This window comes from Mustela erminea, chromosome X (assembly GCF_009829155.1).
Source record: "Mustela erminea isolate mMusErm1 chromosome X, mMusErm1.Pri, whole genome shotgun sequence".
In the NCBI taxonomy this organism is placed as follows: Eukaryota; Metazoa; Chordata; class Mammalia; order Carnivora; family Mustelidae; genus Mustela; species Mustela erminea.
In genome coordinates, this window is record NC_045635.1 from 85801888 (window position 1) to 85829539 (window position 27652).

At 41.8% G+C, this 27652-nt stretch overlaps 1 protein-coding gene across 1 annotated transcript; it reads right to left on the reverse strand.

Moving 5' to 3' along the window:
* Nucleotides 1-6673: 6673 nt before the first annotated feature.
* LOC116582317 (histone H2B type F-M-like) lies at nucleotides 6674-27599 on the reverse strand. Its single transcript, XM_032329713.1, has 2 exons — nucleotides 27046-27599; nucleotides 6674-6893 (listed from the first exon to the last, which is right to left on the reverse strand). The coding sequence occupies exons 1-2, from the start codon at nucleotides 27597-27599 to the stop codon at nucleotides 6674-6676; spliced, it is 774 nt and encodes a 257-aa protein (XP_032185604.1).
* Between the last annotated feature and the right edge of the window lie 53 nt (nucleotides 27600-27652).

A 27652-nucleotide genomic window follows, 5' to 3' on the forward strand; every position in this document is an offset into this window, starting at 1 on the left:
TGATCAGGATACTAGCTGGGCTTGAGAAACTCATAGAAGACACTAGAGAATCCCTTACTACAGAGAAAAAAGAACTAAAGTCTAGTCAGACTAAATTAAAGATGTTATAACTGAGATGCAATCTGATATGGAGGCCATTGAAACGAGGATGGACAAAACCAAGGAACGATTCAGTGATATAAATGATAAAATTATGGAAAATAATGAAGCTGAAAAGAAGAGGGAAAGAAAGGTAATGGACTACGCAGGTAGACTTAGGGAACGTAGCAACTTATTAAAATGTAATCACATTCATGGCATAGGAGTCCCAGAAGATGAAGAGAGAGAGAAGGGGGCATAAGGTGTAGTTGAACAATTGGAGGTGAGAACTTCTCTCACCTGGAGAGGAACACAGGCATCAAAATCCAAGAAGCAGAGAGAATTCCCTTTCAATTCAGCAGAAGCCAACCATTGCCAAGGCGTGGCATAGTCAAATTCACAAAATATGCAGACAAGGAAAGAATCCCGAAAACAGAAAAGAAAAAAAAAATGTACTTAACCTACAGGGGAAGACAGATCAGGTTCACAGCAGATCAGTCCACAGAAACATGGCAGGAGGGCAGAAGCCATTGACGGGAAATAGTCAACTAGTCAACATGCTGAATGCGGAAACCATGAAGCCAAGAATTCTTTATCTAGCAAGGCTGTCATTCAGAACAGAAAGAGAAAGAGTTTCCCAAACAAGAACTAAAGGAGCTCATGACCACTAAACCATCCCTGCAAGAAATTTTAAGGGGGATTCTCCGAGTGGAGAAAAAGAGACCAAAAGCAGCAAAGACTAGAGCATCCCCAAGAACATCACCAGATACACCAACTCTACAGGTAACACAATGGCACTAAATTCATATCTTTCAATAATCATTCTGAATATAAAGGGAATACATCCTCCAATCAAAAGACATAGGGTATCAGAATGAATAAAGAAACAAGATCCATCTATCTGCTGCTCACAAGAGAGAAATTTTAGTCTTAAAGACACCTACAGACTGTGAGGGGGATGGAGAACCATCTCTCAGGCTAATGGACAAAAGAAAGCCAGAGTAGCCATACTTACGTCAGACAAACTATTTTAAAACAAAGATTTTAAAACAAAGAGTGTAACAAGAGAAGAAGAAGGGCATTCTACCCCAGTTAAGGGTTCGGTCCATCACGAAGCTCTAACAATGGCAAATACTTACCCCCCTAACTTGGGAGCACCAAATATATAAATCAATTAATAATAAACAGAGAGAAACTCATTGATAACAATACAATAATAGTAAGGGACTTTAACACCCCGCTTATAGCAATGGACAGACCGTTATCTAAGCAGAAAATCAACAAGAGACATATTCAGAACATTTCATCCTAATGCACCAGAATACACATTGTTTTTGAGAGCACAAGGAATGTTCTCCAGAATAGATCACATACTGGGTCACAAACCAGCCCTCAACAAGTACAAAAAGATCGAGACCATACCGGGCATATTTTCAGACCCCAACACCAAGAAACTTGACGTCAACCACAAAGAAACAAAACAAAACAAAACAAAACACCCTCAAATACATGGAGGTTAAAGAACATCTTACTAAAGAATGAATGTGTTAACCAGGAAATTAAAGAAGAAATACAAAAAATATGTGGAAGCAAATGAAAATGAACACATGACAGTCCAAAACTTTTGGGATGCAGCAAAGGCAGTCCTAACGGGGAAGTATAATCTAATACAGGCCTAACTCAAGAACCAAAAAAGTCTCAAATACACAACTTAACCTTATGCCTAAAGTAGCCAGAAAGGGAGCAGCAAATAAAATCTAAAGCCAACAGAAGAAAGGAACTAATAAAAATTAGAGGAGAAATGAAATAGAAACAAACAAACAAAATATTGAGTAGGACAGATTAAGAAATCTTGAGCTAGTTCTTCAAAAGAAGTAGTAAGATTGATAAACCCTTGGCCAGATTTATCAAAAACAAAAGAGAAAAGACCCAAATAGATAAAATCGTGAATGAAAGAGGAAGAATCACAACCAATACCACAGAAATACAAACTATTATATATAAGAGACTACTATGAGAAATTAAATGCCAACAAACTGGGCAACCTGGAAGAAATTAACAAATTCCTAGAAACCTACAAACTACCAAAACTGAAACAGGAATAAATAGGAAACTTGCACAGACCCATAAACATTTAAAAAAAACTGTATCAGTAATCAAAAATATCCCAACAAGCAGAAGTCCTGGGCAAGATGTCTTCCCAGGGGAATTCTACCATACATTTAAAGAAGAGTTAATTGCACCCCAATGTTTATAGCAGCAATGTCCACAATAACCAAATTGTGGAAAGAGCCTAGATGTCCATCAACAGATGAATGGATAAAGTAGATGTGGTAAAGATAGATAGATAGATAGATAGATAGATAGATAGATAGGAATACTACTCACCCATCTGAAAAGATGGATACTCAGCATTTACATTGACATGGATGGAACTGGAGAATATTATGCTGAGTGAAAGAAGTCAATCAGAGAATTATCATATGAGTTCACTTCTATGTGCAGTATGAGAAACAGCACAGAGGACCATTGGGGAAAAGAGGGAAAACTGAAGGCAAAGTCATCAGAGAGGGAGAAAAACCATGAGAGGCTCTTAACTATAGGAAACAAACTGAGCGTTGCTGGAGGGGAGGTGTGGGGATGGGGAAATTGGGTGATGGGCATTAAGGAGGACATGTGATGTGATGAGCACTGGATGCTATATGCCACTGATAAATTACTGAACACTAAATCTGAAACTAATGATGTACCATAACTTGGCTAATTGAATTTCAATTAAAAAAATAAAATAAAGAAGTGTTAATACCCATTCTTCTCAAATTGTTCCAAAAAAATAGAAATGGAAGGAAAACTTCTAAACTCATTCTACGAATCCAGCATTACTTTGATTATAAAGCCAATGCCCCAACTAAAAAGGAGAATTACAGGCTAATATCCCTGATGTACAAGAGTGCAAAAATTCTCAATAAAATAGTAGCAAATTGGATTCAACTATACATTAGAAGAATTATTCACCACGATCAAGTGGGATGTATTCCTGGGCTGCCGGTTTGGTGGTTCAATATTCGCCAATCAGTCAACGTGATACACCGCATTAATAAAAGAAAGGGTAAGAGTCATACGATCCTGTCCTTAGATGCAGAAAAACCACGTGACAAAAGACAGCATCCTTTCTTGATAAAAACCATCAATAAAGTAGGGATAGATGGAACACACCTCAACATTGGTAAAGACCATCTACAAATGACCCATAGCTAATAGCATCCTCAATGGGGAAAAACTGAGAGCCCTTCCCCTATGGTCAAGAATAAGACAGGGATTTCCACTCTCACCATTACTATTAAAGACAGTACTGGAAAGGGACCTGGGTGGCTCAGTCGGTTAAGCATCTGCCTTTGGCTCAGATCCCAGGGTCCTGGGATCAAGCCCCATGTCAGGCTCCCTGACCAGTGGGGATTCTGCTTCTTCCTCTGTCCCTCCCCAACTCGTACTCTCTTGCTCTTTCTCATATAAATAAATAACATCTTAAACACAAAGAAAAATCATAGTACTGGAAGTCTTAGCCTCAGCTAGCAGCTAGCAGAAAGAAATAAAAGGCATCCAAATTGGCAAGGAAGAAGTCAAAATTTCACTATTTGCAGACAATATGATACTCTATGTAGAAAATCCAAAACTCCACCATAAAGGTTGTTAGAACTCATACATGAATTCAGCAAAGTCACAGGATATAAAATCAACGTACAGAAATCTGTTGCATTTCTATGCACCAATAACAGGGCAGCAGAAAAAGAAATCAAGGAATTGATCTCATTTGCAACTGCACCAAAACCAATAAGATACCTACAATTAAACCTGACAAAAGAGGTAAAAGAACTGTACTCTGAAAACTACAGATCACTTAGAAAGAAACTGAAGAGGACACAAAGAAATGGAGAAACATTCCAAGCTCAGGGACAGAGAGAACAAACATTGTTAAAATGTCTATCCTACCCAAAGCAGTCTACATGTTTAGTGCAATCCCTATCAAAATACCACCAGCATCTTCCACAGAGCTAGAACAAACAGTCTTAAAATTTGTATGGAACCACAACCAAGACCCTGAAGTGCCAAAGAAATCCTGGGGAAGAAAAGCAAAACTGGAGTCATCATCACAATTCCAGATTTCAAACTACATTACAAATCTGTAGTGATCAAGACAGTATGGTACTGGCACAAAAACAGACAGGTAGATCAATAGAATAGAAGAGAAAACCTAGAAAAGGAACCGCAACTATATCTTTGGCAAAGCAGGAAAGAATATCCAATGAGAAAAAGACAGTCTCTTCAACACATGGTGTTGGGAAAAATGGACAGCAACATGCAGAGGAATGAAACTAGACTGCTTTCTTACACCATACACAAAAAGAAATTCAAAATGGGTGAATGACCTAAATGTGAGACAGGAAGCCATCAAAATCCTAGAGGAGAACATAGGCAGAATCCTCTCTAACCTCAGCCATAGCAACTTCTTACTAGACATGTCCCTGGAGCCAAGGGAAACAAAAGCAAAAATGAACTATTGGGACTTCATCAAGATAAAAAGCTTCTGCTCAATCAAGAAAGCAATCAACAAAACTATAAGGCTGCCTGTGAATGGGAGAACATATTTGCAAACAACATATCTGGTAAAAGGTTAGAATCCGGGGCACCTGGGTGGTTCAGTGGGTTAAGCCTCTGCCTTCAGCTCAGGTCATGATCTCGGGGTCCTGGGATCGAGCCCCGCATGGGGCTCTCTGCTCAGCAGGGAACCTGCTTCCCCTTCTCTCTCTGCCTGCCTCTCTGCCTACTTGTGATCTCTTGCTCTGTATCAAATGGATAAATAAAATCTTTAAGAAAAAGGTTAGAATCCAAAATCAATAAAGAACTTATCACACTCAACACCCCCCCAGAAAAAAAAAATCCAGTTAAGATATGGGCAGAAGACATGAATAGACACTTCCAAAGAAGACATCCAGAAGGCTAACAAACATATGAAAAGATGCTCAACATCACTCACCATCAGGGAAATACAAATCAAAGCCACCATGAGATACCTCCTCACCTCTGTTAGAATGGCTAAAATTAATAAGACAGGAAACAACAGATGTTGACGAGGATGTGGAGAAAGGAGAACCCTCTTACACTGTAGGTGGGAATGCAAACTGGTGTAGCCACTCTGGAAAACAGTATGGAGTTTCCTCAAGAATTTAAAAATAGGACTACCCTATGATCCAGCAGTTGTATACTAGGTATTTACCTACAGGGCACAAAAATGCAGATTCAAAGGGGGTACACGCACCCGTGTTTATAGCAGCATTATAAACAATATCCAAACTATGGAGAGAACCCAGGTGTCCATTGACTGATGAATGGGTAAAAAAAGAGGTTATACACACACACACACATACACACACAATGGACAATTATTCAGTCAGCAAAAAAAATGAAACCTTGCCATTTGCAAAGACATGGATGGAGCCAGAGTGTATTATGCTAAGTGAAATAAGTCAGAGAAAGACAAATAGCGTATGATCTCACTCCTGTGGAATTTAAGAAAAACAGATGAACATATGGGAAGAGGGATAAGAAAAAAAGGAGAGAGGGAAACAAATCATAAGAGACTCCTAAGGATACAGAACAAACTGAGGGTCAATGGAGGGAGGTGGGTGGGGGATGGGCTAGATGGGTGATGGGTATTAAAGAGGGTACTTCTTGTGAATAGCACTGGGTGGTGTATATTAGTGATAAATCACTGAATTCTACTCCAAAAACCAATATCGCACCATATGTTCAGTAAACCGAAATTTAAATTAAAAAGAAAGAAAAAAGAAAGAGAGAGTGAGTGAGGGAGGGAGGGAGGGAAGGAGGAAGCAAGGAAGGACGGGAAAGAAAGAAACAAAGAAAGAAAGGAAGGAAGGAAGGAAGGAAGGAACGAAGGAAGGAACAAAGGAAGGAAAGAAAGAAGAAAGAAAGAAATTAATTCTGTTTGATTTCACTACATGTTCATGGACGAATGAGAGTGGGAAGGGTTTTAAAAATGTATTAGAGTGGGAGATGAACCATGAGAGACTGGACTCTGAGAAACAAACTGAGGGTTTTGGAGGGGAGAGGGTGGGGGGTTGGGAGAACCTGGTGGTGGGTATTAAGGAGGGCACATCTTGCATGGAACACTGGGTGTGGTGCGTAAACAATTAATCTTGGAATACTGAGAAATAAAACAACATTTAAAAATGTATTAGAAAAACAGATTTGACCTTATAGATAACTGTAAAGGCGGATCTAGTAACGCAACTGACAGGAATAACACTTAGGCGGGCAAATGAATGCAGTATAGTTAAAGTAAATCGATGATTTTGCTGGGAGTAAATTGCACTGAAGACATACAATAAAGTAGGTTTGATACATTTGGTAATGTTTCATAAATGGTAAAAGTGTTTTAAGATTGGGCAGAATGGCACAGGTCCAAACGCTCGAGTAGGTTGGCCACTCTTGAGAGTTACGGGTCTTTTTGTGCCAAGTAAGGTGGCCCTGAAAAGAGCCTTTGGTTTGCAAGGTGGTGAGGTGGTCCTGAGGTAGATCATTGGCGGAAGGTGTACCTGAGGATGGTCTTGCTGGCCTCAGACACGGGGAACTTGCCAATCTCCCCGGGCAGCAGCAGGTGCACAGCTGTCTGGATCTCCCTGGAGGTGATGGTGGAGCGCTGGGTGGAGCCGGCCAGGCGAGAGGCCTCGTCGGTGATGCGCTCAAAGATGTCCTTGACGAACGAATCCAAGACACTCACGGCCTTCTTCGAGAGGCTCAGACCCTCGTGAACCTGCTTCAAAACCCTGGGGAAGTAGGTGGCGAAACTGTTGTGGGAGTGGCGGTGGCGGCATTGGTCCCTTGGCAGCTTCTGCTTCAGGCTCTTCGGGTCGGCTTCTGTGGGCTCCTCCATGCCCAGGCTTTCCTCCCGAGAGGTCTCACAGCCTGGCTCCGCCATGTAGGGCTCGCCTTTCCCATGCTTCAGAAAAAAGGACAATGGCGGCTGCAGAGGGGCGCTGGCCCATTTATAGTCGCTGCATTTCCTGACGTCACGGGCAACCTCCATACCTGATTGGACCAAATGCAAGGCAGGAAAGCGGGCTCTATGCCAGGCCGAGTCACCTGCGATTGCATACCCTTGAGCCTGACATCACATTGGATAATCAGAGTGGGAATCCAGTGCCCTCTAAACTTCTTGGGACCTTGGTGAGGAAAACTTTCCAAACATTCCACTGAAGGTGTATCTTACCTGAAGCTTTTCAATATGAAAAAACAACAGATCTTGGAGGAGTGGTATCTTTAATGGAATAGTTTTTATTCCACATCATTACCCTATTTCTGATAAGCAGTAAGTGCCATTGTTTCAGGATGTGCTAGAAGTTTGTTACTCTGGAATCAATGTTTTGGCCTCCTCTTACAGTCAATGTAAAATGGAGATGATAAAAGCTCATGAGCATATGGAGAGAGAGAGGAAAAAAATCAGGACTGGGTGACTTATCTATTAAATTTGTTATTGGAGCTAGTACTCTTGAGCATCTTCACTTTCTATTCAATTTCTTCTCCTCCTCCTCCTCCTCCTTCTCCTTCTCCTCCTCTTCCTCTTTCTTCTTTTTCTCCTTCTTTTTTGTAAAGAGAGGGAGGGGAGGAGGAGCAGAGGAAGAGGGGGAGAATCTTGGGCAGCCTCCATGCCCAGCGTTGAACCTGTGAGCATTCAATCTCATGACCCTGAGATCATGACCTGACCAAAATCAAAAGTCAGAGGCAAAACGGACTGAGCCACCCAGGCACCCCTCTATTCAGTTACTTATTTTGGCAGGTGGGGAGTACCACACAGGAGAGTGTGGCATAAAGGAAATCACTTTCTTTCCATTTTTTCTACCCAAAGACATTAGATTAAGAGACACCAGTTAGGAGAGGGAGGGATTTGATCTGGTCGGAACTAATGACACCTCTCCTAACAGTTCCTTGTGGCAGTCTTCTGTGAAAGTGCTGAGAGAGGGCCAGCAGGATGGGATAAACCAGAGCTGAATCTTTATTTCCCCGTGTTTCCTGCTCAAAGCTAGAGGTGAGGAGATAAACCTGGGAGGTAATTGGCTATAGATCTGATGAAATGCCTGGTGCCCTATGAACCCTCAGGTTTGTCCCCAAGAGATAACAGGAGATCCCAGAAATCTCAAACAGGTTTCATGTGTGTTCCTGGCCCCATCCTGGTGGGATAAGATACGTCTAGTACCCTGAGTAGAATCGAGAGATGCCCAAGCAGCCAGGAGTCCCCAGTAAGCCCCCATTCTGGCACAGTCACTTGAATACCCTTTTTGCCAAGCAATCAGACACCAGAAATCACAAGTGGTGAAACTGGTACTAACAAATTACAACACGGCTGGACCTAAAGGCTGGTCAAAGATCAGTTTGCTTAACTTTTCAAGGAACTACTATCATTGTTAGACACTCTGCCTACGTAACAGGTGCTGCTGCAGGAGAGGAAAAGGAACCGCACAGGGTCGGTTCCCAGTGTCCACCAAACTCCTCCTTGTCCTAACAGCCTGGAACCCGCAGCTACCACAGGTAAGTCTCCCTGAAGACTCTTTCCCCCACTCTGGGTTTCTAGGCATAAGATCAACTGACTGGAGCTGGTATCTCACAACATAGAAGCTTCGGGTTGCCTCTATCAGCAATACTATGAAATATTTCAGTCAGAAGAAAGGACAGCCAAAACATCAGTTCATTGATGCCTTAACAGGGGAACTTCAGAAAGCCCTAAGCACCAAAATTATAAACTTTGCAGCTTTGGCTTATTGAGAAGATCTGACTGCCATATCCCAAGGCCATACTTCCAGAGGAATGACATTAGCCAATTTGGGGACATTTCTTTTATGACTCAGAATGGGCTGCTGTCCTGAGCCAAGCCACCATAGCTTGGACAGGAACTCTCTCATGTGGCCAGCGAGGTACCCGTACAAGTGAAGCTATTCCTCTTACTTCTTATCACGGCCTGCAGGAGACATGGAAATCCAGCCTCCAAACACAGCACACAAAGAAGTAGTCATACTGATAAAAAATTTTTTAAAAAAAATCACCAGGTATTTATTAACTTGAAAATTGTTTTCTTGAAGATACTGAGGTCCTCTACTGGGTATTTACCCTAAAGATACAAATGTAATGATCTGAAGGGGTACATGCACCCAAATGTTTATAGCAGCAACGTCCACAAGAGTCAAACTATGGAAAGAACCTAGATGTCCATCAACAGATGAATGGAAAGAAGAAGTGGTATATATATATATATATATATATATATATATATATATATATATATATATATAGGAATACTATGCAGCCATCAAAAGAAATGAAATCTTGCCACTTGCGACAACGTGGATGGAACTAGAGGGTATTATGCTTAGTGAAATAAGTCAATCAGAGAAAGACAATTATCATATGATCTCCCTGATATGAGGAAGTTGAGATGCAACATGGGGGGTTTAGTGGGTAGGAAAAGAATAAATGAAACAAGATGGGATCGGGAGGGAGACAAACCATAAAAGACTCTTAATCTCACAAAACAAACTGAGGGTTGCCAGGGGGAGGGGGGTAGGGAGAGGGTGGTGGGTTATGGACGTTGGGGAGGGTATGTGCTATGGTGAGTGCTATGAAGTGTGTAAACCTGGCGATTCACAGACCTGTACTCCTGGGGCTAATAACACATTATATGTTAATAAAAAAATTTAAAAATTAGGGGCGCCTGGGTGGCTCAGTGGGTTAAAGCCTCCGCCTTTGGCTCAGGTTATGATCTCTGGGTCCTGGGATCAAGCCCCGCATCAGGCTCTCTGTTTGGTAGGGAGCCTGCTTCCTTCTCTCTCTCTGCCTGCCTCTCTGCCTACTTGTGATCTGTCTCTGCCAAAGAAATAAATAAAATCTTTAAAAAAATAGAAATAAATAAATAAATAGAAATAAATAAATAGAAATAAATAAAATCTTAAAAAATTGTTTAAAAAAATTTAAAAATTAAAAAAAAAAAGATACTGAGTTCCTAAAAATACCCACACAGTGGAACTACTGAACAAATATAAGTGCTGATGGTTGAAAAAAATAAAATTTACCCCCAATTTTCCAAATATCCACAATAGAGAAAGAAATTTTAAATGGAAAATATTTTAAAATTAAAAGCATATTTTTCAATAATCTCAGAAATGCATGCAAACAACTACTTTGCATGAATTCATGAAAAAATCAATTACAGAAATTGACCCTCTTCAAAAGGAGATAAGAAGCATCAAAGAAATTCAGGCAATCAATGAACTATTGTCCCGATGGCAAAGTTTCCAAGGTTGTTTTCTGCGAGATCTTTAAGGGACAGCAGATGCTATTGTTAATAAAAAGGAACTTGATTATGAAAGGAGTAATATGTTGTTTTTATTACTAGAAAAAAAATGATTAAAGGAGTGAAGAAACCTTACTAAACAGATTTCTGAACACTCCCATTTGCAAATAAGGATACAAAAGTCACGCATGAGATATTAGCAATCAAATCTTTTCTTAGTTTGATGAAAGATGCAAGAGACGTGTCATTTTCTCTGAACTCCTCTCATTAAGTCATCACAATTACAAAGAAGCTAGCAAGCAAACAAAAGCCAGGGAAAGGACCACACCAATTTCTTCCTCTAACTCCACAGGTGATATCCCAGAAATGTTCCTCCTCCGTTGTCCTGGATCATCTTTCCAGCCAGTGGCTGTGGCGCAGTGGTTACACATCCTGCGTTGGCTGAGCCAGTGAAGAGTGGGGTATGAGCTCCTCTCTTTGCACACTCCCATTGTCCAAATGATGCGTACTTGTTAGTATTTAGTTATGGCTTGTGTACTCGGATCATCAAAGTCACTGTAATTATGATTCCCATTGTTTTATGTAGGCACTGTTTGTATTATATTGTATATTGTATATACAATATATGTATACTGTATTATATTGAAATATTGACTAATTCATTCTACTATTATCTTTTTTTTTTCATCTCAGATCATCTTCCATCTTCCTAAATTACATTCCTGAGACATTGCTTTAATATGGTTTCATTTGTTGGAAACACTATGAGTTACGACTTTTCTCATGTGTCTGTATTTTGGAGTTAAGATCTTAAGGTAGCTGCATTGAGATGTACACTGCATTCAGTGTATAGGGAATTTAATCAGGATTAATAGCTGAGGAAGGGACCAGATTTATATTAATCAACTCTTGTTGATCAGACCTTGGACGTGGCTATTAGGGCAAATCCCGGAGCTCAGGCAAGGCCGCTCTCTGTAGCTGAGGTAACGACTGATAAGGTTAATGACTGAGGACTGCCAGCTGACTGCACTCTAAGCAGCTGAAACAGAGGGTCTGTCTGTCCTTGAGGGAGGTTCCAGGTGGTCAATGTCCCTGCCCATCAAATGATACCCCAGTGCTTGCTTTTGGTGTCCATTTCTTGATGAAAAGAGGGCTGCTGTCATCCTATTTGGTTTTCCGTTTTTAGACATCATGCCCTTTTGTCTGCTATTATGCTCTCTATGCTTTCATCATAGTTTTACTACAATGTGTTCACATGGCTTCTTGAAACCAGAATGTCATGGCTTCCATGAATTTGGAGAAATTACCAGACATTCTCATTTGACTGTTACTTTTCCAAAATTCACCCAACCTTCTGCTTCTGGAGTGCCTATGAGATGCACATAATAACTATTTACCCCATTCCTTAAACCTCTTTGCCTTGCTCTCATCCTATTTCTCCCCCTATCCTATGAGGAGGTGTTCTGTATTATTTCTTTTACCTGTCTTCCAGCTCACAATGCTCTATCCAGCTATGTCTCCGTTGTTGTGTAAAATGTCTTTAATCTTTTGTTCTAGTGGTTACAATGATCAACCCTAGAAAACTCATTCAGCATTTTTTTGATAATTAGCTATATCTTTTTCATATTTCAAATGTCCTGTCATTTATATAAATGTGTTAAGCAAATTCATTTTTTAAGTTTGGCATTTGGTAATAATTTTCTGAAGGTTTCCATTCTGGTCTCTTATTTGATTTTGCTGAGGGAGGCTTGTGTTTGGATTATGTGCTTGTATGGGGAGACTTTATCTGTAGGAATATTGTAAAACCCTCAATAAAGATTAAGCCCCCTCTAGAAAGGTTTAGATATGCATTAGGCATGTGTCTGGATTAAGAACCAGGAATTTCCTGGATCATGCTGACAGTGTTAATTTGAAGGACACATCTTTTTTTTTTTAAGATTTTATCTATTCATGAGAGCATGAAAGGAGAGAAGGCCAGAGGGAGAAGCAGACTCCCTGCAGAGCTGGAAGCCCGATGTGGGATTCAATTCTGGACTCCAGGATCATGACCTGAGCCCAAGGCAATTGCTTAACCAACTGAGCCACCCAGGAGCCCCAGCCTGACACATCTGACTGCACATTGCTTCCACTAGCTGTGAGTCAGCAGTTCCGTATCTCTGTTTGGCTTACTCAGAGTTGAGTGAGGCCTGTGCTGCTTTAACTGGATACTTCCATTATCCTCATGATGCTGATGTCCCAGTCATGAAGGTTTGCATTTTCCACAAGAAAAGGTTACAGGCCTCAAAGAAATAGGATCAGATATATCTGAGTGACTTAAGGTAGACAATCCAATTATGAAGGAACCTTCTAAGCTGTTCTTTCTTGAACTCTTTATTTAGAGACTTCTATACTGAGTTTGGGTTCTCCCTTCTGTTTTTGAATGAAATCTATAACAAGGTTAATGTTGAGTAAGTTTGAGTGGAGTATGTTTGACTTATTAATACTATTTTCTCAGGGCTGTTGCTTATAATTTATTTAAGCGATAAAACCATTTACCTAAATTTTTCTTTATCATTAACCACAGCATTAGAGAATGAATGTTCAGTAGATACCCTTTGTCCTCAGTCACCTTCCCTTCTGAAGTGAACAACCAGATGTACTCCCCTTTTCTGTCAACCTTCAAAACCCATTTTTCCTCAGTCCACATTGGATTTCGTATCAGTCACCCCCCGCCTTACACTTTCCTTTAGAGACTATGTGGCCCATTTTCAACATTGTTTTACTCATGCTCTTACTTGATTTCTGCAATTACAGATCCAAAAAAAATTTTTTTTGACTTTTGCAGATTATCTGCATTTGTCTCCTTCTTTGGATGAAAATGTTATCACATGCAGGAACACTAAAGATTATTTTAAAGGTATAAGTGTCATTCGTAAAATATTGACCAAATATTGGTCCCTAAAAGAAATCCTAATTAACGTGTAAGGATTGAAATCAGATTATCTTTTTTCATCGCATAGATAGGAAGCTAAAAAATTAAAAACACAATAAAATTGAGCAACATTCAAATAGTTTTGAGTAAAAGAAGGGTGAATGAGGTCACCTTAGTTCTCTAATGGGACCTCATATAACCAATACAATGAAAAAGGCAGCACAAGTGCCCATGTTCAACTCAGGTTTCATACCTCTCATGGGTTGAATTACGTTCCCACAAGTCCATATGAGGAAGTCCTAACTTCAAGCAGGGCCGTGTTAGGAGATAGGGTCCATAAGGAGGCCATCAAGTTAAAATATATTTTCTAATGTGGGCCCTAATCCAAATAAATGTTGTTCTATATAAAAAGGGGAAATGTGGGTGGGCACTGAGACATGTGTATGGAGAAGACAATGTGAAAAGACCTTGGGGGAAGTCAACCATGGAAGAGTTTAGGAGAGACGCCAGGAATACATCCTTCCCTGACACATCTCAGAAGGAATCAATCTGGACTCCAAACACTTGGTTTGGAATTCTAGCCTCGAAAACTTTAAGAAACAATACATTTGTGTGGCTTAAGCTCCCCAGTCTGTGGTACTTTGTCGTGATAGCCACAGCACAATAACAGATTTAGGTTTTGGAAGTAGGGTAATAGGCCAAAAATAAATTGGGACTGACTCTGAAACTGGTAATGGCTCTACTAAGTGGTAGAGTTTTGAGGTGCATGGCAAAATAAACCAAGATTGTTTTAAGGGACTGCTGGGTGAAATATGTATACTAAACGTACTTCAGGTAAGAGCTTATACAGAAAAGAGCAGAGCTATAGAAAAAGACTTTATCATCTTAGCGAATACATAGAACATGAAAAATATGTTGCTAGAAATGTGAATGTCAAGGATGCTTCTGGTGAGACAGAGGATGGAAATTAGAAGCCTGCTATTGGAGACTTGGTAAATGGCCATCCTTGATATCAAATAGCTGAGAATTTGGCTGAGCTGTGTTCTCGTGTTTGGTGAAGACTAGAAATTTTACATGATAAGCTGGGACAGTAAGCTGAGGCAATTTCAACGCACACTGTTCAAGGCATGTCCTGGTTTCTCCTTGCCACTCATAGTAAGTGACAGAGGAGAGACAATAATTAAATAATGTAGTGTGAAACAAAAGCAAAATAGCACATGATGATTTGCAACCTCCTCCAATTTATTTAGATAGACAACTTCAAAAAGGGCCCGAGGATGTGGCTGGAAAAACAGTAGTTAGGAGCTTAGGCATGTGGCACATGGGTCCCATCAACCATCTCAACAGAAGCAAGGAATAGAGATATGGTTGTCCAAGAAAGATCTATGGAGGACCCTCCTGTGTGATGACTTGAATCCTCTGAATTACAGAGGAAGCCAACAAGTGTTTTATTCTGAGATTTTTATATTGGCAGAAACATGTCCAGCTTGGATTGAAAGGGAAACAGATGGAACAAATGAAGGAAGATAGTTGTACTACGGGGATTCTACAAACAAGAGGGCCTGTAGATGTATCTGGCTGGAAACATGCATTATCTTTCAAGAAAGGGGGCAAATGACCCCACAGAAGTTTCAGAGGCTGGCAGGGCTGCCACAGTCACTATGGACCCAGAAACACAATGCCAGGGGATAGAGCCAACTCCCCCTTCATTCCTGAGACTGAAGTCAGCCCATTTTCATTTCTCCTTCCCAGATTTTATGTGTGTCACTCACACTTGCCTTCCTAGTATTCCATCCACAGCCTGACTTAGGTGAGTTTTAACATTGGTTTACGAGGGATCCCATTTGATTTCTAAACCTCCTGGGCTCCAAATGTTCGGACCACCTGTGGTGTTCAGAATGTACTGCAGCAACTCTGGACGCCTGGGAGGTCACTACTTACTGTGGACATACCATGGTCAAGAATGTGAAGCTGCCACGCCATGGGACCAGAGGTCGGAGCCTAGAGCCAAAGAGGATTCTTTTCAATCCTTAAAATCTAAAAATAATGCTCCTTACTAGGACCCAAACTTGTTCTGGACCCACAACCCTTGTTTCCTTTTCCAGTTTTTCAATTTTGGAATAGTGATGTCTGTCCTGTGCCTGTCCAGCCATTGTATTTTGGAAGCAGATACACTTGTCTGCTGTCACACATTCTTGGTTAGACGGGAATGTGGCCAAAGCGTTAATCACGGCTGGCAATGTGCCCTTATCTGATGTACACAGTATTTTAGTGAGATTTTGCCTTAGCATTGATGCCAGAACCAGTGAAGGTTTTGGTGGCATTCACATGTCACCATTCAATGGAAGAATATATTGTGCATAGTACATGACTTTTGGGAGTCCACTGGGTTGAACTGTGGTGTCCTTAAAAATGATACATTGTAATCCTGACCCCCAAGTCCTTGAGAATGTGATCTTATTTGGTGATGGAGGCTTCACCAAAGTAAACCCATGTTCAGGTGAAATACTTAGGGCAGGCCTTACCAATAAGGCTGCAGTCCCCATAAAAAGGGGAAACTTGGAGTCACAGACACTGACAGAGGGAAGACCACATGAGTAGATACTGTGAGAACATGGCTATTGTAAGAAAAAGAGAATGGACTTGGGGCACCTGGGTGGCTCAGTGGGTTAAAGCCTCTGTCTTCAGCTCGGGTCATGATCCTGGGGTCCTGGGATTGAGCCCCGTATCTGGCTCTCTGCTCATCAGGGAGCCTGCTCCCCTTCCTCTCTCTCTGCCTGCCTCTCTGGCTACTTGTGATCTCTGTCTGTCAAATAAGTAAATACACTAAAGAAATAGAATGACTTATGAAAGATGCCTACCTCGTAGCCAGGACAGTCACCCACCCTTCAGACAATGAGTTTGGCCACCAGCATCCAGGACTATGAGGCAATAAATGATATGTTATTTAAGTTGACCAGTCCCTAGTGTTTGGTTTAGGAGCCCTACAAAACTAATATAATATCCTGAAATAAGCATGATTTAGAAGCTCTAACAAATCCATTAAGCAAATAAAAAACAGCTGATAAAAAATGACAGCTAATACCACCCACCCCACTCCCCAATTCTAAAGTGGCCCAACCAAGGTGGTCCTTTATTGGCTCGCCTCGGTACACCACTTCACACATTGGGCCAATAGCTGTGGCTCAGAGGATGTAGGTCTTTCAGTGGCCGACTCAGAAGAGTGTGGGGCCTGAGCTGCTCTGACTAGAGTCTCCTATCATCCCCATGAGGTGATGCACCTTGTGAAATTTTGAGTTTTTCAAAAATAAAAGTTAATAGCCTGAAAGGAACAGAGTCAGTTAAGGCTGGATGTGTCAGAATAGTAACTTCCGCTTCTAAGGAGCCTGAACAGGTTTTATTTCTTGAACTTTGGATTTAGGTATTTCTGTACTGGGTTTGGTCCTTTCTTATGTTTTCCAACAAATTGCATAATATGGATAGTGCTTAGAAGAGATGGACTTGGGTATGCTTGTCTTATTAATACTATTGTCCCTGTGTTTTTGCTTCTACTGTGTTAGCCAAGCAGTAGCCAATTCCCTTATATCATCTTGTCAGTAACCACAGAGTTAGTCCATGATTGCTCAACAGACACATTTTTCTTTACTTAACTACTCAAGGGAATAATCAGATGTATTCACTTTCCATTCTGAACCTCAACATCAAATCCCATTTTTCTTTCTCATTCCCGGATTCTGTATCTGTCACTCATACTTGCATTCCCAGTCTTTCATCCACAACCAAAACTAGGTGTAATTTAATATTGTTTTCCTCCCATTTGTTTTCTGAAATTACACATGTAAAACACCCACAGCTCAGCACACACACACACACACACACACACACACACACATCCTCAGGAACTCATATTATTAAAATGACTTTTTCCAGAATATGACATGTATGAGACCAACGTTCAAGTGAATGTTGAAAAACATCTGTATGTCATATTGGCAAACATGGGCATTGTGAACCAGCACCAATGAGCATGTTAGAAATTAAGTGACATGGTGATGTTATGCCCAAATAATGGGTCCGTGATTAAAGGAGCGAGACTGATACAAAGCGAAGGTCAAGCAAAACTTTATTATGCGCCAAACATCAAGAATCAAACAGGCTGGCCAGGGCCGCACCTCTTACAGAGAGAGGGCGACCCTTCTCTGTTTCACAGACTAGCTTTTAAGGGCAAGACCATGCAGTTGGGCCTGGCCACGCACAGGTGGCCAATGAGACTGTAACACACACAGGAAACTCCACAGTGATGCTAGGTGACCAATTGAATTACAATTTATCCTAGTAGACATTAGAACCTGCCTATTACACCTTGTATTAGGATTGGCGCCAAAAAGGTTCCCAAAGGGCGGGGGCCCATACTCCTTGGTAGCTAGGGAGACAGTATGTATCCCCCTACTGATCGGATGCCTCCACCTGGTCGGACCCGTCCTTGTATCTGTGTTTTTGTTACCTGAGGCTGGCTTCCAGGACTTGTTTTTAAGTAGGTCCCCTGGGGGAAGGGGAGCAGGGACAGTTTAAGGGTTAAACAATAATAGGTCCTTACAGTGAAACATAATTTTAGTTTCCTAAATGGTGCACAGTTCTTTCTCTGAAAAGGCATATGGCTCTGCAACCAGCCTTATACTTCCAAAAGTTTGTTCCCAATGTATATGGCAATTTCTAGGTACCACTCACGAGGATTTCCTTGCACTAGATTTTGTGGTAGATATCTTTGCGTACTTACGAAGTAAGCACTTTTTTTGAAATCCCTTTGGCTTTATCTCTCTTCTGATGGGCTCACAAATAGTTGGGTTTCCGTAGTTCACCTAGCTTTTAACGCCTGTTTGGCTCAGAGTAACAATTTTCACAGATTTCTACATTGAATCAAAGGTTCTTTAGAATTTATTTTAAAAGAACATGAGAGACTATGGACTCTGAAAAACAATCTGAGGGTTTTGAAGGGGTCGGGGGTGGGAAGGTGGGGGAACCAGGTGGTGGGTGTTAGAGAGGGCAAGGATTGCATGGAACACTGGGTGTGGTGCAAGAACAATGAATACTGTTACGCTGAAAAGAAATTAAAAATTAAAAAAAAAAGTTCACATGGAACACATAGCAAGCATGATGAAATAGTGGATTTTAGTGCAACTCCTAACAAATTTCAAAGGATTGAAGTCCCCCAGTGTGTTCTCCTTCCACAGATGGATAAGACGCGGGGGGGGGGGGGAACAACAACCAGAAAGCACTTGGATAACCACCAACAATTTTGAAACTCAGCATGTGCTAACAGGAAAACAAAACAAACGAAAAAGGAAAGAAAGAAAGACAGGAAAAAGCCCATGCACCAAGAAGAAAACACAAAGGGTATTAAAGTGAGTTTTCATTATCCTAAGGCCTCCTACCTATCAAATTGCTTGAGATGCAGGAAAAAGTCCTCTTAGTTCTCTTAATTGCCAAACAGCCTCCTCTTAGTTTGATGCAAAACGATAGGGACATGTCCCACTGTGACATAGGCATGTTTACACTTCAAGCACCCTGGTTCAAAGCAAGAGCTTCAACAGAAACCCACACCAGGACAGGCAACCAACACCAACACCTTCCCCCTCAAACTCCAGGCTGTGCCCCATGTCACAGGAAGGCTGTTATTGCTTCAGCTCTGGTCACCCCACCACCCTTTGGGCCCTGGATCCCGTGCTGCCAGTTGCTCATTGGCTGCTGCTAGGGGAGGCTGGGGAGCACAGCCTCTCTCATTGGAGGACCCCATCATCCATGCACAATTGCTGTTCTGGAAGACTTTTGTGTCAAAAGGGAAAGATGATAGGCAACCAAGGCACAGACTCAGATACATGTGAATGAAGTAGAGTGGGCCTATCAGAAGGTCGGGAGCTTGAGTAGGGCATGAGTCTAGATAGTTTGAGTTTGCTGCACAGCGTTTGGGTCCACCTTTATGTATTTATTTGAATTTGGGTGATGGGATATGTTAAAGGAGTGTGAATGGGTTAAGTGTGATTGCTATAGCTGCTATTGCACTTTAATTGTTGCTACACCACACGTTTTGAAAAAAAAAATCTCTGGATGATACTACTGTACACAGGTGGGAGAATGAGAATACGTGAGGTAAATAAAACTATTATGGAAGTAGTTTTGACCACAAAGATCCCTGTAGAGACTGACCTAGGCGAATACCTAATAGAAATGAACACTTAGGAAAGTGATAAAATGCAGTATGGTTAAGAAAAATCATAACAAACTGCACTAAAGACATATATGAAGTTGAGCTGATGATTTGTTTTGTTTTTTAACCTTTCTTTCACAATAAGAATTTTAAAAAATTGGCCAAATGGCACAGATCCAAACACTAGAGTGGATCGCACTTTGGAGAGCTATAGGCCTTTTCCAGCCAAGTGAGGGGGCTTGCAAAAGAGCCCTTGGCTTGCGGTGTGCTCAGGCACTCCTGGGGCAGCTTATTGGCGTCTGGTGTACCTGACAGCAGCGTCGGTGGCCTCAGACACGGCAGGCTTGCCAACCTCCCTGGGTGGCAGCAGCAGGTGCTCGGCTATCTGGATCTCTCCGGAGGTGATGGTGGAATGCTTCCTGTAGTGGTATCAGGTGTTCCCCTTGGACACAACGCCTTGTCCAACAGATGCATAAAAAAATCCTGTGTTTAGTTCTATCCTGTTAACTTTTTTCTTCCAGTTGCCATAATCACTATAATTATATTGTGCCATCAATGTATCATTTACCTCTATTTGCCAGTTCATTCTATTATCATTCCTTCTTACATCCCACATCATTTTCTATCTTCCTAAATTACATTTGTTACCATTTCCTTTCATATGGTGTCAGTTGGTATAAATACTCTGAGTTGCCATTTTTCTTAAATGGCTTTCCTTCTGAGTTAAAGTCTTAAGGTATCCAGAAGTGAGATGGGGTAAGGTCCATATGGAGGGCATTAGATAGGTATTTAATCTTCTGAAATCCTGAAAGCTGTCAATTAGGTACCTACTTCTTCTTGCATGAATTTCCTACAGAGGCAACGGTGAACAACGTTAACTCACGGCAGATATAGCTAGACAGGGTCCGTATCGCTTTGGGTGGCTTTGATGCTTACCACGGTGTATTGTCACACACCCCTGGGAGTTTTGGTTAAGGAAAAATCATGTGCATAGTTACTGTGCTGATTGAAATAATTGGACGGGCATAGTGAATATTCTTTCCCTTTTAGGAACTCCGTGTTCTTTCCCACATGGGGCAATCTCAGACTTTGGAGAAAAACAGGGCTTTGGGGATCTCAGCTTCCCCATTCCTTGACAGCATCGCCGATTAGATGGTGGTTCACGGGCAAAACCAGTCTGGGAGACCTCTCCATTCCACTATGGGGGCTCTAGCCATAGTGTCAAGCAAGCAAACAAGTAGAGCTTCATTGAAAAGGCAACCCACCGAAGGGGAGAAAATATTAGCAAATCATGTATCTGATAAAGGGTTACTACCCAAAATAGATAATGAATTCCCAAAACTCAAAAGCGGAAAAAAAGAGAAATCAAACAACTTGACTGAAGACCGGGCAAAAGATCTGAATAGACATTTTCCCGCAGAAGACCTACAGATGCCCAACAGGTACATGAAAAGCTCTTCCGGATCACTAAGCAGGGAAAGACAAATCAACACCACAAGGAGGTAAGACTTCACACCTGGCTATAATGAATGGCTGTAATCAAAAAGACAAGGGATAATAAATGCTTGCGAGGATGGAGAGAAAAAGGAAGTCTCATGCGCTGTTGCTAATGTAATGTATGGAACGTAAATTGGTACAACCACTTTGGAAAACAGCATGGAGGCTCCTCAAAAAATTGGAAGTACCCCATGATGCAACAATTCCACTTTGGGGTATTTATCTGCAGAAAGCGGGTACGATGAATGGGCATTACCATGTTCTTTGCAGCATTATTTACTATAGCCAAGAAATGGAAACATCCTAAGTATCCATTTCTGTCGGCAGGATATGGCCTGGTTTTACATGCTTTGAAGCCAGACCGACCTGGGTGCAAATCCCACCTTTATTATTTACCAGTTGTGTGCCATCAGGGAAGTTCCCTGAGCCTGTGTTTCCTCATCTGTAAAAAGGGAATGATAGCAGTACCCACCTCATAGGGTTGTTGTGAGCATTAAGTGAGATGATGGAAGTAAAATGCTTAGCACAAGAGACACAATGAGCATAATGAGCACTCAGTAAATTTGGGGCCGCATCACTTCTTCCCACATGGCCCAGGACGTCAGCCCATTCGCCCAGCCCTGGCCTTCCTCTCCACAGTCTGCTTGATTTTCTTCAACCACGTACCTGTGAAGTGGTTATAGAAAGGGCTCTGTTGGCTGCTAAGCACCCTCACACACTCCTTTCTTCAGTGAGGTTTTAGCCTTGGCAGAAAAGCTGTACGTGGCTTGCTTTTACACTCCTCGCCACACATGTTTTATTGACAACTGTGGTGGGTTGAGATCTCTCACATGTCTTTCAAGCACCGTCCAAGGCTATCCTGCCAACTCCGGCAGGCCCGTAAGCTGTTGCAACCTCACGCTCTTCAGCACATGTTTTAGTGGAGAGCCCACTCTGCTACTCTTCTCCTTTCTAAGGCAGCAGTGTGTTGCCAAATCTAAAACATTCTGAAAGAGTTAATCAGTGTTTTCGTCAGCACTGCTGCGTATGACGAATGATTCCCTGGCACTGCCCCTCCACCTCCACCCACCAAACATCACTGGAACCCAAGTGCTGCTCTGACCACTGGGTTGTGAGCAGTCCGGGAACTCCACTCAATGTGCGTCTCTCTGAGTCCAAGAAGGAAACCAACATCCCCTGTGGTTTTGTAGGAAAGAGGGTTTGAACAGAACTTTGGAGGTGAAGGGTGGGCTGTGGGTTAAAAATGTTATATAACGTAATACTCCCCAAGTGTGCCTCTGCCAGCACACGAGCTGGGTTTAAGTGGTACACAATTTTTCTTTTCTTTTTCTTTCTTTTTTTTTCTTTTCTTTGCTTTTCTTTTTTTCTTTTTTTTTTTTTACAGTTATGCAGTTTAGTTAGTGTGAATTTAAAATATACAAATACCATGTCACCTGTGACGTCACAGATTTATGGCTTAGGAAAATGTTTTTAAAATCTTGAAACAAGTTCCTTAAAACAGCTGTATTCAATAAACAATTGGGTAGGTCATATGCACATATAGCAAAAAAGCACGGAACTGTTAGAGGAAGGACTTTACAAGCCATCAAAGTCGGTATAAGTTTAAGAGTCAGACAAACCTCATTCAAACCTGATCTACCGCTTACTCTCTGTGGGACTTTAGGAAAGAAACCTAATCCCTCTGAGCCTTAGGAGGAAATGGAGGAGAATAAGAGTACCAGCTTCACCGGATTGTTGTCAAGCTTAAGGGAGGAGCTTTACAGTGTAGTGGTGTGAGGGCCCAAAACCTAGAGCCAGGTGGTCTAGTTTCCAATCCCAGCTCTACTGCTTACTAGCTCATTGACACTGAGCAACTTACTTCATCTTTCTGTGCCTTAGTCTCCCCCATCTGGAACATGGGACTGTTAGGAGGGTTAACTGAGATACTACGTTTGAAGTGCTTAGAAATAGTTCTAGTATATACTTAGCATTATGTGCTTCTTAGACTAAAAATACATGTATATAAAGCTCCAGACACCTGACACCCAGTAAGTCCTCATGAAATGTTACCCATCGGTGGCGTGCTGCATTCCCAATGCCTGGAACAAACAACTCTACAGTCAAGAGTTTGATTAAGAAGCAGCATTGAATTGCCCGGGACCCATGGAGAATTGACAGAGTCGAGCACTTCTCTGTCGTGAAAATAAAAAACACAGGCCCCATGGAGGCTGGGCCTTCTTAAAGGCCTGCCAGGAGGGGGTTGGAGAGAGGGGTCACGCTAGCATCCTTTATCCTGTTAAAATAGGTGTGGGTCAGTGCAATTAAGAGAAAAGGACATTAAGTTTCAGAGAAATTAAGCAAGCAGGCTGATACCACGCAGCCTATAAAGGACAGAGCTCAGTAGAATGCTTTCTTGCTGGAGAGCTTACATCCCAAGTGGAGGAATAGAGAACTGGTCCACTAGGGTGGTGAAGGGGGTATGTTATGGAAATTCTTGCGGTGGAGGTATGGTGATGATGATGGTACTATAACACACACACACACACACACACACACACACACACACACACACATAACTACTGCGATCCATAACACTCTCTTCCTACTCACAGACCAGTATCCCCTTTCCTTGAAAGAGTACCCTATTTCTATCTCCATTCCTCATCTACCACTCACTCTACCCACCGCAGTCTGGCTTTTCTTTCCCAACCCATCACTGCCTCTTCTGGGACTCTAGAACCTCTGCTCTCATCCATCTTCACATATTTATTCAGCAAATACTGAGTCCCTACCGGTGCCATACATGGTTCTCACTCCTGATATACGACAGCAAATGAGACAAGGTCTCTCTTCTCAGGAAGTTCCCATTCCTGGCGTGATTCAAAGATAATAAGTAAGGAAAAAAGGGAACAGGTTGTAAACAATATAATTCCATGGAGAATGAAATAAGTAAATATAATATGTATGTATATTACATTAATATGTAGATAACGATTATAATTTTTCTATTATAATAATATGTTTATTATAGATGTATATTTATTCATATACATACTTATATACATGATGAGGGAGAGAGCAATATTTTAGACTAGGTGGTTAGGAACACCTCAATGCAAAAGTAACAAGCAAGGGAAAATAAAACCCCAAAATGACTGTATTAACCAGTTCTAATAAGAATTGAGCATGAAGGGACACATGGGTGGCTCAGTGGGTTAAAGCCTCTGCCTTTGGCTCAGGTCATGATCCCAGGGTCCTGGGATGGAGCCCCACATCGGGCTCTCTGCTCCGCAGAAAGCCTGCTTCTGCCCCCGTTCCCCGGCCTGCCTCTCTGCCTACTTGTGTTCTCTGTCTGTCAAATAAATAAAAAAAAAAAATAAATAAATAAATAAATCTTTAAAAAAAAAAAGAATTGAACATGAAGATTGGCTAAACAGTTTGTAAAGTAATTTTTGTGTGAATTTTAAAATATGACAAGAATGTAACATGCGAAAAAAATCCAAAAGCAAACAACTTTTGATATCAAGTGGAGCCTAATTCCAATACAGGACATTTGGGCATAAATGAAAATTCTAGAGCATGCATGTAATGAGAGGGAGAAGGGAAGGAACATCCTTGTAGGCTGACCTTGATTTAACATCAGTGGACTGCCAATAAAAAGGGGTACTTCAGTTGAGCATACTCTTATTCATAAACTCGAGGGATTTTGGAAAAGCAAAAATTGGATCTGCTGACTGAGTGCTCTCCAACGCACTTTAGTCCATGATGGAGAATATCACTAACAGCGGGGCACATGATGGTCATACCCTCAGAATAGATACTGTTATCAGGGTGGAACCTATTTGAGCACCTTCTAAAGGTAGGTAGAGCAGAAAGCTCCAGGCAGCACACACATTGACATTTTTAATCTTAGTCAGGGCATCTTGGAGCCCTTCTTGTGAGAAGATGCAAAATCACTCAATCAGGGACTGTGACAACAACTCCTTTTTACGAGAGAGGAATGAGTTGGAGAATGAAGTAGGGTGATTAGCGCAAGGCTTGCATTTCCACGAGGTTAAGAAATAGATGTGAATGCTGATGAAACTGGGAGTCATGAAAGAGCGCAGATGAATTTGCAGCTTTCAGATCACTTCTGATTGGGGAAGGTGGGCCTAAACGACATCAGCAAACAAACCACACGATACGTATCTCCAGGCTACAAACTTTTTTGAAGTGCCTCCAGTGAAGGGGTTCCCTTCCACAAATTTAAGGGAATTTTAATATTGAAAAACAAATCTATAATTTACTTAAATAAACCAAGAGAAAATAGTGTTCTCACTGGTTGCTGAAGATACTTGGAAAGGGCATCTTTGATATCTAATAAGTTACCTGAAATGGCTTAGAAAGCCAAAACTGTTATTCTGAGCACATGGATCTCAAACAAAATCTTAATACCATCTTTGCTGATGAAATGCTACTATCATTCATATTAGAGCAAGAAAGTGACCAGAAAGCTTCTTATCAACATTACAGTCGAAAAGTGTTTGCGAATATGGGGAAATTAAATTATAAAAAGATTTAAACACTACAAAAAGAGCCTATATAGGTTTAGTTGATCTGATTGCACTGCAAAAGAGTAAATATCGAGAACAGCTTTGTCTTGGAAAACATTACACCCTTAAAAATAAACAGGACCCCCCCCCCAATAAATAAATAAAGAAATAAACAGGAACCTTAGCAGACTCTAAGCAAATGCAAACTGAAGTCAAGCATGGCTTCTTTTTTTTTTTTTCTTAAACTCACAGACACATTTGTAGTGTCTATTCCAGACATACAGTTGATAACAAGACTTTGATTGAGTGAATGAATGAGCCATATTTTCAATCTCTAAGTAGTAAGAATGGTGGGGGTGGGGGGGACGAGACTAAGAAGATGACTAATTTAAATGAGAGGTGGTAAGAAGTAACCTAATACAGTTTCCTTAAGCACCAGGAAAATTATTTCAATTGTATGGCTTTTCTCCCCATTTTCTTACGGGCCTTGGTGGAGAGTGCGGATCTCCTGCTTTCAAGCACTGATCTTGCACTTACAAGGTTTGTGACTCCGTGCCCTCTGGATCTGAGTTTCTTCCGTGATGAACTAGGTATACTAGCATTGTTGTAAATGCCGGATAAAATAGTACCTGTAAAATTCTTCTGTAAACGAAAAACTAGTGTATAGGGCTAGGGTGATAGTATCACAGATATGACAGTACTGCTTTCTCTGCTATTGAAATAAAAGACCTGATAAACAAAATAAAACAAAACAAAAGAAAACAAACAAAAACTAAACAAAGGGGAACTGCCAAAGCTCTTATGTCAGTAATATCTGGCAATATTCACTGCACAAAACATTAAGACAGAAGTTTTCATAAATTTATTGCAGAATGCATTTAAAAACTGGAATAAGAACCCATAATATCATGTTAACAGCATAAATTTCAAATGCACATGAAAAATATTTTTCTCTATAAAGGCATCGAGGAGATTGACCTTGCCTCAGATATTTCAAAATCTCTTTAATAACCCACATAAGAGAGGTCAGATGGATTCTTATATCAGCTTCTGCACTTTATCTGTTGCCATATCACCCATAAGGAACCTCTGGAAAATTCCCCACATGCTCATGAGAGAATGAGAAAGAAAAGGGTAACATCACTATAACAAAAATAACACCGCCCCCCCCCCCACACTGAGGCAGCCCTGCAGAAATAACTAACAGAAATGAGTGTTTGGGAAACCCAAGAAATGCCGCATGGTTAAGGAGAGCCCACAGCTGTCTAAGGAATAAAGTGCACTCCAATACAGATTAAAGTAGTGCTGATCCTGTTTTGGTCAAAGTAAAAATGCTGTAAATATCCACAGAATGCCGCATCAAGAACAAAAACTATAGAGTTTGTCCCACTTTTTAAAGCTACAGGTCTGTCCCGCCAAGTAAGGTGGCTCTGAAAAGAGCCTTTGATTTGCGAGGTGGTCAGGCGGTCCGGAGGCAGCTCACTGGCAGAAGGTGTACCTGAGGATGGCTTTGGTGGCCTCGGACGCGGCGTGCTTGCCAATCTCCCCGGGCAGCAGCAGGCGCACGGCTGTCTGGATCTCCCTGGACGTGATGGTGGAGCGCTGGGTGGAGCGGGCCAGGCGAGAGGCCTCGTCGGCGATGCGCTCGAAGATGTCCTTGACGAACGAATCCAAGACGCTCACGGCCTTCTTCGAGAGGCTCAGGCCCTTGTGAACCTGCTTCAGAACCCTGGGGAAGTAGGTGGCGAAACTGTTGTGGGAGCAGCAGTGGTGGTGGCGGTGGCGGCGGCGGCGGCGGCGGCGGCGGCATTGGCCCCTTGGTGAATTCTGCTTCGGGCCCTTCGGGTCAGCTTCTGTGGGCTCCTCCCCTGTGCCCAGGCTTTCCTCCCGAGAGTTCTCACAGCCAGGCTCCGCCATGTGGGGCTCGCCTTTCCCACGCTCCAGAAGGAAGGACAATGGTGGCTGCGGGGGAAGGAGGGGGGGTGCGCTGGCCCGTTTATAGTCGCTGCGCTTCCTGACGTCACGGGCAACCTCCATACCTGATTGGACCAAATGCAAGGCAGGAAAGCTGGGCTCTATGCCAGGCCGTG

Bases quoted from the DNA above. Each gene is read 5' to 3' on its own strand.
- LOC116582317 (XM_032329713.1), bottom strand. From the start codon at position 27,599: ATGGAGGTTGCCCGTGACGTCAGGAAGCGCAGCGACTATAAACGGGCC. The intron at 6,894-27,045 runs GTGAGCTGCCTC...CGAGGGTCTGAG, and splicing joins CTCAGGTACACCTTCTGCCA to CCTCTCGAAGAAGGCCGTGA.